Consider the following 12736-nt stretch of genomic DNA (forward strand, 5'->3'; position numbering starts at 1 on the left):
ACATTCTCTCTAAGGTGTTGACACCACTTGATTCTAGACACATGAAAATCCACAAACAAATAGATTTGGCAGATTCATTATCATTGAAAACATTTCTACGCTAATAAGACCAAACTATATCAAAAAGTCTGGATACTTTTTATATACAACTTTATCTATCCATTCAATAGAATATATGAAATTCCAATCATAAATAATATTCTACAATTAATAATTGTTTATCAACTACTTTTAAAGGAAGGGAAAAAAACCTCAATTTCATTTACACTTATTGCTCTTTTTATCACCCACGCACATATAGACATACATTTATACATATTTTATATTATTAAAAAAACAAGAAAAGGTAAGGAATAAAAAATAATTGCCTTTGAAGATAATGAGATGGCAAGGCTGTGCTGCAGGTTTTGCTCAACAATGGCGTTCTACATGCCGCCTCTCGCAAAACCGTTCAAGTTAACCAAAACCGCTTTCGCCTTGGACTCCAGAAAGCCCGTTCACGAACAGCACCTTCCGCTGATAAATCCAAAACCACTTTACCCCTCAAACCGCTGCAATTCATCGCCGTCTTTTGTGTCAGATTTGTCGCTCAACCGAAACAAGCATCCTGGGATCTTTTGCAATTCCGCTCTGAAAGAAGAAGAGAAGGGCAAATTATTGCCGCTAGCGGTTTTGGAAGCGGTTTCGGATGATGCCCTCTTAGCTGCCTCGAATCTGCGCGTGAGAACTTTTTATGACTTTAAGCAGAGCTATGGCGTCGAGGTGAGTTGAACTTCACAACTGTTTGCACGTCGTTGGATTTTAACAAAATAAATTTTGTTAGAAGAATGTGTAATGAATTCATCCGAACTAGATTCTAAAATAATTAATCTTGTTCGAAGAATGTATCATGAATTCCATTGGGGTGGCCATGTGTAAGTCTCGAGTGAATTATGTTAAATTGGGTAAAATACTATTAAATTCAGGCTAAAGCTCTCCTCAACTAGGTTTTCTTTGGTGAATTATGTTAATATGTACAAATATCAAGTGTTTAAATTGTGTAAAATACCATATTCCATTGCTGACTCTGTTGCACTCTAACGAGATGATCTTGGGTGAATTTTGTGGAAGAAATATCCCTCAATCACGGTATTATTTTTCAATATTTTGAAAATTGCTACAATGGTCTCCTCTAATACTTTGAAAATTGCTACAATGGCCTCCTCTATTTCTGACTGTTTGGCCTTTCACTTCAAAATCACTCAGAGGATGATTTAAAATTGATTTTCGTTGATTCCTCAATTCAATAATGGACGACATGTAGGTTACGAAAACAATAAACCTCCTTTTTCACTTGCTGTTGCAACACTGAGGGGCATCCTGAATTCTTATGCCATTGATGGAATGCCCCATTGGTGCCCTCGGTTACATCCGATTTCAGCATTCAAAGAGTAATTGTAACCTGTCCAAAATTGAATGATTGGTCTAATCAATTTTAAAACTTTCTCATTTTCACCTGATTGGGTAAACACATACCGAAGAGGCCTTGGCGTTCAGCTGCACCTTGGATCAACTCAGCTCTCTTCGGTTCCTGTTGAACACTCTTGTTGCCTCTCTTTTACCCTACTCTATCCATTTCGGAAAATATGAGAGTAAGCTTCACTTGTTATTTACTTTGACCTTTCAAGGTACTTGTTGTGGAAGAGTTGTTCACTTGTGCAGTCATGATAATATCAGGCATACTTGCTGCATTATTTTTAATAAGATCCACCTTGAACTTCATGCTTGTTTAGTCCTAAATGTATGGTTGGTGAATGAACTGATAACATAATGTTTTCCACACATACCAATATTCATGTAACAGAACAGTCATACATCACAGCATCAATGACAATGATACTAGTTAGATCAGAAGAGTTATATCTTTATTCCAGTGTCCAGAATGTCCATACATAATCTCCCTTGCCGAGGTTCCAACCAAACAATATAAAGACCCGACGGTTGGTCAAGTTGCCAACCGTCACCAACTCCCAACCACCCGACGGGAACCTCTCGGCGACAACATAAACATAAACACAACATAACACACTTATAAATATTATTCTTACTAACATATGTTATTTACCCCTAACATTAGCCCCCCCCAAAACGTAGTCGTCTTCCAGACGACTAAGACCATAAGAGCTGAAATATAAAACATAAACTAGGACTGAGAAGAGGGAGGAGGTGTCCCTGTAGTGGTCGGAGAAGAAAGTTGTTGTCCGGTGTGAAGTCTTAGGTTCTTTTCTGCCAGCAGCTGCCGTTCCCGTGCCTTCTTTACCATGTGGGCAGCTTCCAACAGTTTCTTATCTTTTTGCTCCGTTTGTGAGGTACCGTATTGGCACCTCACATCCCCTGCCTCATCTTTCTCCGCTGGTACTGTACTGGCACCTGGCGTACCAGTACATGTTGGTATCGTACGAGTTCTTGTCGTACCAGTACATGTTGGCACCGTACCAGTTCCTGCTGGCACCGTACCAGTTCATGTTGGCACAGTACCAGTTCATGTTGGCACAGTACTAGTACATGTTGGTACCGTACCAGTTCCTATTGGAGCCGCACCAGTACTTGTTGGAGCCGCACCAGTTCTTGTTGTATTAGTTCCTACTGGCATCGTACCAGTACTCGTTGGAGCCGTACCAGTTCACGTTGGAATCGTATCAGTACCTGTTGGAGATGTACCACTACCTGCTAATGTTGTACCAGTACCTGTTGGAGCCGTACCAGTACGTACATGTTGAAGTTGTACAAGTACCAGTTGGAACCGTACCAGTACATACTGACATTGTACCAGTACCTACTAGTACCATACCAATGTCTTCTGTACCAGAACCTGGATATGCCATACCATTTCCTTGCTCGGCCATTGTCTTTTCCTGGTACGGCCTCCCCTGCCACTGTCTGGTCTACCGTACTGGTATCCTTTGTGGTTTCTGATGCAAGTATTGGTTTCTGTGGTAATGATACCTGTCACTGCGCTGGTGGTTCCCCTTCATTGATTTTACGGAACAATACCCCTACTGGTTGTACGTCCCCCACAAGGCTGGCCACTGTAAGTGCTTCCTGTGGTACCAAGTGTGCCGAAGATAATTTGGAAGGTGTGAACTTTACCCTCATACTCTTCCATTGTGCCAGTAACCTTCCGTGTTGATCCTCCTCTTCCTCCTCTTCTTGTTGTTGTGACTTTGCTTCCCCTTCATCCTTCGCAACTGTGTGAGGTGCCATATGAAACCCCTCATCATCACTTCCCTGCTCCTCAGTTTCTTTTGCCTCCTCAGAATCCTCTACGCTGCTGGCATCTTCGACCTCTATGGACGTGTCCAACTTTCTTCTCCTTTTGGTTGGCTGCGCGGTGTCACCTAGTTTGTCCAGGTGAGTATAGTAGTACATGGTAGGTTTATTCGGTTCCACCTGTCCGCACGGTTCGAAGTTTCCCCATATTTCTGGTGGTACTTGTAGGCATATGGCGTCCAGGAATAGGCTGATAGCATGATGGCACATGTAGAATGTCTTGTGTTCCAGCTTGAAAAAAACATGAATTCGTTCTGCCAGAAGTTGTCCTTCCGGCCTGGTACCAGTGATCGTTATACCAGTACCTGAACTTTTCGTACTAGCATCTGGTGTACCAGTACGTGCTAGTATAGTACCAGTTCTTGTTGGAACCGTACCAATACCTACTGGAACCGTACCAATACCTGCTTGTACTGTATTAGTGCTCGTCGTACCAGTACCTGAACATGTTGTACTAGTAACAATTCCCTGTACGGGGACCTCGTTTTTCCTTGGTGCGGCCTCCTCTGCCATTGTCTGGTCTGCCATATTGGTATGGACCATTGGACCAACTGTTGCCTCTACACTGTACGGATTAACTCGTGCACTTCCACTCCTTGGTGGTACGACCTCTTCAACCTGTGCCAACTCTTCACTCAGCTCCACATGGATGGCACAAATCTCTGCACAGATACCCTCAAACTTTTTATACAACTGCTCCCTGCGTGTACGAACGCCGCGAAGGAGGGGATTGTACGGATCCTGAACGTACGATATGTCTGTTTTCTGACCGTTCAGTCTTTCTCCTTTATCCGCTGGTAGTTGTACAAGATCGTACGACTTAGTTTCCTGTGGGTGCAATGTTCCGCCATACGGTATTCCTTCCCTTGTAGGTTGTACAGTGTACGGGCTATGCCAGTCTCCCTTCTTTGCCGACCGTACGCCGTACAGATAACTCAAACACTGCCACTCTCCCTTCTTTGTCGACCGTACGCCGTACAGATAACTCAAACACTCCCTCGACTGGCGTACGCCGTACGAGTGATCCAGTACAAGGTTCCTGTCATCCCCTACGAGTATCACTTGTGGGTCCTCGTCCTTGCCTAGATTGATTTTTTTCACATCCCTTTCCTCGTACTTGATGGGTTTGTCTCGTTCAAACTGGTGGGCTGGTGTGTCATCCACCCGTGCCATTCCCTCCTAGTACCTACCGTACTCCAAGGGAAATGACTGCTCTTCCATACCGCCACTTGATTCCCCAATCTCGCATATTTGCAGCATGTGGCACTCCGGGTGGAAAACCTCGTAGTCCTCCATCTGCCAATGGAAGAGTCCAACCAGTGAACTAGTTCCATCTTCAGAGCATCCATCCAGTTCCAGCACTCCTTCGTTGGGTTCCTTCCCTCCTCTGTCTCCTTCGGAACCCCACTCCCATCTATTTGAGTCATCCGAGTCGGAGTTAGACGATGTGAGCTCTTCATTGACTGACTGATTCCTTAGGTCAATCACATACTTATGGCCTTCACTTTCGATTGAGAGTGTATTCTTCTTCCAGTTATGATTGGCTCTAGCCATGATCAGCCACCCCCTTCCAAGGAGGGCGTCGTACGCTTTTCTTTCTAGTGGAATGACTACGAAATCCAAAATGAATTGTTGTGTCCCGATCACTACCTTTTGTGCCATGAGTGTATCGAGAGGTTTGATACCGTGTTGGTCTGCACCAACGAGATGGAATGTTGGTGGCCAGAGAGTAGGCTTGCCAAGGCTTCTCCATGTTTCCTTCGGTAGTACGTTGACTCCAGACCCGCCATCCACAATGGTGTTTGTGAGCTTTTGTCCCATTATGTCCATCTCCACCACGATAGGTTTCCGTCCAATGCCTACTGTGAGTAGCATAGGGTCCATGGCATCCGTACCATGTTTTTTCACCGGAGCCGTACTATGTGGTTCTGTCATCGTTCGGTGTTCCTGGCCGACGGTGGTGTCACCGACTGCATTCGTTAGGGCCATCCTCAACTGTGGCATGGTTTGTAGAAGGTCGGATACTTGTACGGGTATTGTGGTTTGTAACATTTGCTTAATGATAGTTTTCTCCAGTCCTGACCGGAGTGGTGTACTGGCAGTCGGGTGCGAGGCCCTCCGCTCTTTTGCCATTGCCCGCTCGATATCCGCCTTGGCTTCCTGTAGTCTTTCCTTCTTCGTGCGAGGATTAGCGTACATGGCTTTTTTGTTTTGCAACCTTGTGATTGCCAATACGCCTTCCCTCGGTCCTTCCACCTCCAACATATTCACCCCTTTTTGCCTTGGACAGTCTGTGTCCTCATGATTCCCTGGACTGCACCATTTGCATAGCAAACTTCCTGCGTCACCCCCGTTTTGACATTCCCGCGCAAAGTGACCCCATTCGTTGCACTTTCTGCATTGAATCATAGGTCGTCCCTTCGCGTCGTATTGAATTCTACTCCTTGGCGTGTTATTATTGGACATGTTGTTACCCCGCCGATTATTCCTGTACCCTCCAGGAGAGGCGTTAGAGTTTGCTGCCGGCTTCGGAGGTGTCGCTGGCGGTGTGACTTGGTCAGGTTGGGCGTAGAGCACTTGTGTGCTTCGTGTTTTCAAGTTGTACGGGCATTCCTTAATGGAATGTCCCATTACTTGGCAGATGTCACAGAAGGCTTTGTGGGGACAACTCCTCTTAGTGTGTCCTTCCGTCTTGCAGTCGGTGCACCATAGCTCCTTTCCTTCCCTGCCACCTTCTTTGTCAGCCTTTAGTTCTTTCATCATTCTCATCATATTCCTTCGGAGTGCTTGCACGGTTTTGGACTCCCCATCACTGTCTTCATCCGTACTATCACCATCGCTCACCCGACGCTTCCCTCGGGATGTCTTATTTTCGCTTTCAATATCCATTGCACGGTTGTACGCCTCATCATACGAAGGCGGGGGGACCACCTTCATCTTCCATCTGAGGGATGGTACCAATCCTTCAACGAACCATCTCTTCTTGAGACCATCAACCGGCTGGTTCTCCATTTTATTGAGTAGTTCCCTGAGCCTTCTGTTATATGCGCGTACACTTTCATTTTTTCCTTGTTTGGTGTTGTAAATCTCTGCCACAATTTCGCTATCATCCCGTAGGAGTTTGAACTCTTCCTCGAAGGCTTTCTTTAGATTGCTCCGGGACGTTTTATGCTGGGCATCGAGGTCCGTATACCAGTCAATGGCTATTCCTCGCAGAGTGGCTGGGAATGCCTTCAACCAGTAGTCCCGGTCGTCCTGGCCATTTGCTTCCCAGATGGTCACGCATGTCTTACAATGCCGTACGGGGTCCTTTGACCCTTCGCCCATGAATTTTGGGAGTTTTTGCTTCTCCGGGGTGTGTGCCATTGTTCTTTTTTGGATGGTTTTATGCAGTGCTTGGAAATGGCTATATGCCGGGAAGGTATTATGTGTCCAGGAGGTACTGTCCACTCCTGGTCTGGTTGGGCCCCTGTCAGCCGTGTTTACCCGAAGTGTTTACCCTCTCGGGTAAACGGTTAAATGCAGAAAGTAAATGCACAAAACATAATGGAAATACATTAAATAACCAGTCTCTGTATTAATTCAACAGTCCATGTCCATCAAGTGCTTATAACATTACATTTTACACGACCAACATGCCCCTACTTCGAAGAAAAGGTACACAATATATAATACCCGAAGGGGTGCGACACAACCGTTGTGACTCCAACTACCTACCCGTCGGCTAACTAATTGACCGCCGTAACTCATTATTACTGACGACAACATAAACATAATATAACAACATAACATAATGATTATTCCCGGCAACATCATCCCCCCCAAGAAAAGAAGTCGACTCCGACGACTTAATACAAAATAGAGATGAACGGCAGGAACTACTGACGCCAGTCGAGCCCGGATCTTATGCACTTGCTGCGTCCTCGCCTGAAAACCCTTTTCTGCTACCATCCAATGCTCAAGTGCGGATTTCACCAATATTGCTTCCTTTGCCATCATAGTCCTTCTGTGCCTAACCCAAACTTGTCTGCAAAACACGTTTTTCAGTCTCAGCTTCCACCAACTGCTACTCAATTGATACTGTCTCCCTAGCCAATTTGTCCTCGATAGCCACCCGTGCTGCTCTCCCGGCATCCAACTCCTGGGTACGCTGAATTAAGTCTCATGCGACTATTGCCTCCAACCTGGTGGTCAGCGCCTCCCGAGCCCTCTGTGCATCCACCAAGGCAACCTCACGTCCAGCCGAGACATACTCCGAGTTCCTTAAAGCGTACCAGTCATGCCTGGAGGTGGCCACAATCCGCTGGCACAAATGCTAGGAGACACCTCAAATCCTCCATCTCACTCTCCAAAGGCTAATAACTGAACTGAATAACTCCCTGTTGTCGTACGACTGCGCGGACCTGCAATGCCTTCCCTCAAACTCTGTTTGTTCCCAACCTCCAAATCCGTCTCCCTCTACGGCTTATGGCTTCCCCACCAATGCTTAGCTGCAGGCTTCTTTCTCACAGTACGGACAACCACAACACTTCTCGTGGTATTCTGTAGCTCAAAAATAAACTGGGGGTCGAGGGGTAGTGCCCCCGTCGCCAACACCAATTTACAACCCTTAGAACCATACGAAAGTCCATGGCGCATAGCATTTCTGTGATATTTTAAGATGCCCAAAACCCTTCTTTTCCACTTTGAATTTCCAGTGAATCATTTTAAATCTGGTCGTCGTCGTTTCTTTTTTTTTTTTGGCACTGTAATGTCCCCGATGGCACCCCGGCCATACAACCTCCCTGTACGGTCAACAACAGCATTGGCACCTTCTCGTGCGGTCTACACCCCTCCACCGTACGGCGGACCATGACGACGGAGTGGCTGCGCGGCTGTGCGGCGTGTGCGGGGGTTTATGCTAGGTGTGCGGTTGACCACCGCACCATGGCATCCACTGTCGGTGGTCCCACCTTTAGTGGAGCCGGTGGCCTCACGTCTTTCTTCTTTCTTTTTTTTTTTTTTTCTTCTTCTTCCAGCCGTACAGTCATCTGCCGTACGGCCCCGTACAGTGGTGTTTTTTTTTCACCCCCCCTTTTTTTCCTGCCGTACAGTTAACTGTCTCGTACGACCGTACGGTTTTTTTTAAAAAAAAGTTGTCTAGAGAGTCTTCGGCTCGGGTCCCCTGTTTTTGGGATCGCCCTTCATCCTTCTTGGTTTTCCTCTCCCAAAAGTCTCCTGCTTTTGTCCCGTGCCTCTCGAGTCGCCTGCCCGGCCTCTCAGGTCCCCTTCCATCCTCTCGAGTGTCCGTCCGGCCTCTCGGGTCCCCTACGCGCTTCATGTGGTAGGGTTTCAATTTGTACCCGTTGGTGGCCAATCTATTTTCAATGTCCATCCGAAGACCTGGAACCACAAATTCTATAGGGACCACGGTCTCCTTCCCGTACATAAGAAGAAGAAGAATAATAAAGATTTTGAAGACTACGGTCTTCCACACAGGGTTCCAATCGTTGCCAACACTCTTCGGATTATCTACGTCGCTAGGGTTTTGGGCGTCTCCCTTCCAATATTCTTTGTATTCCGGCAGGTACACCTCCGTTGGTTGCTCTGGTTCCTCTACTTCGAGCCTGTAGCTTTGGAACATTTTGTAATCCTCCATTTGCCAGTGGAAGAGCCCGTTAAGTGAGCATACCTCATCTTCAGAACATCCCTCCAATTCGAGCACCCCTTCACTGTTTGGCTCCATCGCGTTCTTGCCCTTGCTTTCATGGGGACCCCCTTCCCCTTTATTAGAGTCCTCTGAGTCCGAGTCGGAAGAGGCGAGCTCTTCGTCGACATCTTGGGTGTGTAGGTCAATGGTATATTTCCGCCCTCCCTTCTCCATGGAAAGTGTATTTTTCTTCCAGTTGTGGTTTACCCTCGCGTTGATCAACCATGCTCTCCCCAGGATGGCGTCATAGCCTTTCTTCTTCGAGGGAATAACCACGAAATCTAACAAGAATGGTTGCGTACCAATTGTCACTTGCTGGGCCATCAACAGGCCGAGTGGCTTAATGCCGTGTTGGTCTGCTCCCACCAGGTTGAATGTGGGTGGCCACAGGGTGGGCTTCCCCAGCTGCTTCCATGTTTTTTCTGGTAGTACATTCAATCCTGACCCTCCGTCCACAATAGTGTCTGTTAAGGTAGTCCCCAGTATACCCATTTCTACCACTGCCGGGTGGCGTCCGCTGTTGACTACCAACAACATGGGGTCGACCGCAGGGCTCACGACCTCCCTAAACACGGGGTTGGTTGTGGGGCTCACAACCTCCCTCGTTTTTACTTGTGGGGGTATAGAGTTTAAAATAGCCGTTTTTAGCTGCGGCATGGTCTCCAGGAGGTCTTGAATTCTCACGGGTATCTCTACCTGCAATATTTGCCGTAAGATTTCCTCTTCTCCCTTCGTCCATGGTGGACTTGCTGTCTGGTGACTGTTCTGTCCTTGTGCGGCCATTTCCTTTGTGATCTCATCTCTGGCCTCCCGCCCTCTCTCGGTCTCCGTGTGGGGATTTGGGTAGGCAATCTTTTTAGCCTGCGCCCTTGTGATTGCCAACACTTCTGCCTTCGTAGGTTCTATGTTTAGAAGGTTTACACCAGGCTTCGGGCAATTTGCGTCCTCATGGTCGCCTGGCCCGCACCATCGACAAAGGTGCTGAGGGTTGGCTTCCTTCGTGCAATCGCGGGCGAAGTGTCCCCACTGATTGCAGGCCCTACATTGAATCATTGGTCGGCCCTTGGCATCATACTGGATCCGGTTTCTTGGCATCATACTGGATCCGGTTTCTGTTGTTGTTATTGTTATTATTTCTTCCGCCGCCGCGTCTATTATCCCGGTATCCTCCAGATGATGCCGTTGTGTTAGTTTGTTGGCCCATACCCACTGGTACGGATGTTGTGGCCTGCTCTGTGAACAACACCTGGTTCGTGCTTCGGGTTTTCATGTTGTATGGGCACTCCTTGGTGGAGTGCCCCACCACTTGGCAAATCTCGCAGAATGCATTCTTCGGGCAAGTACCCTTTGTGTGCCCCTCCTCTTTGCACTCGGTGCACCATATGTCCCCTTCGGTCCGACTAGTGCTTTTCATTGTTTTGAATTCCTTTCTCATTCGCTCCATGTCTTTCTGGAGCGCTTGCACCCGTTTGGCAGCCTCACTGTCGCTGCTGCTTTCCTGTGACGAGTCATCCTCCTCGGATGAGCTATCCTCCTTCTTTTTCTTCGATGTCTTGGTCTCGCTCTCGAGATCCATCGCTCTATTATATGCTTCTTCGTACGATGTAGGTGGAACAATTTTCATCTTCTTTCGGAGGGAATGCTTTAATCCCTCCACGAACCATCGCTTTTTCAACCCATCTGCTGGTTGACTCTCCATCTTTCCCAGTAGTTCCTTCAGCCGCCGACTATAAGCTCGCATTGTCTCGTTCTTATTCTGCTTCGTTCCATAGATCTCGGCGACTATTTCGTTGTCATCTCTTAGGAGACGGAATTCTATCCCAAACTCCTCCTTTAGGTCGGGCCATGTGTCGACTTTAGCTTTGTCCATATCTGAGTACCAGTCTATGGCCACTCCCCACAATGTTGCTGGGAATTGTGTTACCCATTCATCTTGATCGGTAACACCGTTTGTCGACCATATGGTTTCGCATGTTCGACAATGGTGAACGGGATCCTCCTTCCTGTTGCCATTAAACTTCGGTAGTTTCTGTTTACCTGCCATTGATGGGGGTCGTCTCCCCTGCGGTGGCTGTCGCTGAGCCCCTGTGCCGCTTCCTCCAATGCCCGTGGTGTGTCCTGCGTGGGTGATTGGGGGTACCGTGTTCTGCCTGCCGTGCGTCGCACCTACAGCCGTACGGTTGCCCTCCTCTTCGCTCTCACCCGTGCCCACTCCTGGTTCTCGTTGGTGATCTTCACTTCGTGGTGTAAGGGATAAGTTTCTAAACTGATCCTGCGTCTCCTCGACTAGGTTTCGCCGTATCCTTGTTTCTTCCAAAAATTCTTCGTGGCTCCGCGTCCTACGATGTTCTGGCGACGCGTAGAAATTTCCGTCGGCTTCTGCTCCCTCCGTGACACCTCCTTGGTTCCCCTCGGGCCATCCTTCGGTAGGTTGTCCTTCGGTCGGTTGCCTCAGCCTCCGTCTACGTTCTACTTGCTGCTCCAGAATCAAGGCCCTCTGCGCGGCCTCCCACTCGTTCATTTTTGGTTTTTTATTTCTATCTTTATTCAATAGGTTTGGCATTAATTGTCGCACATTCCCATAACTCACAATTCATAAATCGAAATGTCTTTTATTAATTCATCTGCTCAAATACAACTCGTGTCAATGACACTTTTATTTGAAAATAAGAAGTTCATGGTTCAATTCCCTCCTGGCCTGGCGCCATCTCGTTCTGTTTCCCGTTGGCTGTTCTCTTCGTAGCGTTGCAGGATTTGTTGTCGTCGCTCTTCCTGGGCAATCTCCTCTAGGCGGGCCTATTGTGCCAACGATGCCTGTGCAAGCAACCGGGGGAGGTGGTTCATCAACCAGTTTACTGCTGGGCTAACCTCCAGCGCTGTCCACACGGCACTTGGTGGGATTTTTGCCTCCGCCGCCTCTCATTGGACGTAGGTCTGAATGGCTACCTGGAGCAAAATTGAAAATTCTCGCGTTGCCGTGTCTTCTCCTGTGTAAAGTTTTGTTCGGGCGTCGTCGGCCTCTGGGTTTATTTCACCAACGGGTAGGCCCATTGTGTCTGTGCGCCATCCGTGTCTTCCGTTCCCGAGTACGTCTAGGCAACGGCGCCAAATGTTTACCCTCTCGGGTAAACGGTTAAATGCAGAAAGTAAATGCACAGAACATAATGGAAATACATTAAATAACCAGTCTCTGTATTAATTCAACAGTCCATGTACATCAAGTGCTTATAACATTACATTTTACACGACCAACATGCCCCTACTTCGAAGAAAAGGTACACAATATATAATACCCGAAGGGGTGCGACACAATCGTCGCGACTCCAACTACCTACCCGTCGGCTAACTAACTGACCGCCGTAACTCATTATTACCGACGACAACATAAACATAATATAACAACATAACATAATGATTATTCCCGGCAACAAGCCGGGCTTTGGTCACCTTCGCTTCTATAGTCCCTCCTTCCCGGGGTTCCAAATTTTTAATGCCAAATAACGTTACTTCAAAAATAGTGGCGATTTCCTCGTGCAGGTCTCGTACCACCTCTCCTTGTTCAGAATATTTCAACGGGGTGTTTTGCGACTCGGCTCCGGAGTCCTCTTCACTTGACGTCGAGTGTGGGGCCTGGTCGGCAAGATCTTCCTCTGATACGTCTGGAAGTGGCAGGTTCTTGGCGACCTCGGCCAACTCCTTCCACGTACACGGTTTTTGCCTCTCTCGACTACGACTCCG

The 12736-nt window shown here is 47.6% G+C and overlaps 1 protein-coding gene across 2 annotated transcripts in view; it reads left to right on the forward strand.

Moving 5' to 3' along the window:
* The first annotated feature begins 330 nt into the window (after positions 1 to 330).
* LOC131028832 (GCN5-related N-acetyltransferase 7, chloroplastic) overlaps positions 331 to 12736 on the forward strand; it is a 92290-nt gene continuing 79884 nt past the window's right edge. Inside the window, exon 1 of one of the 2 annotated variants that reach the window (XM_057959185.2) lies at positions 331 to 762. In XM_057959185.2, coding sequence (XP_057815168.2) covers positions 385 to 762 — 378 coding nt within the window. In that variant the 5' untranslated portion in view covers positions 331 to 384. The remainder of the gene's footprint in view (positions 763 to 12736) is intronic. The other variant, XM_057959184.2, reaches the window with a different exon arrangement.

This window comes from Cryptomeria japonica, chromosome 5 (assembly GCF_030272615.1).
Source record: "Cryptomeria japonica chromosome 5, Sugi_1.0, whole genome shotgun sequence".
In the NCBI taxonomy this organism is placed as follows: Eukaryota; Viridiplantae; Streptophyta; class Pinopsida; order Cupressales; family Cupressaceae; genus Cryptomeria; species Cryptomeria japonica.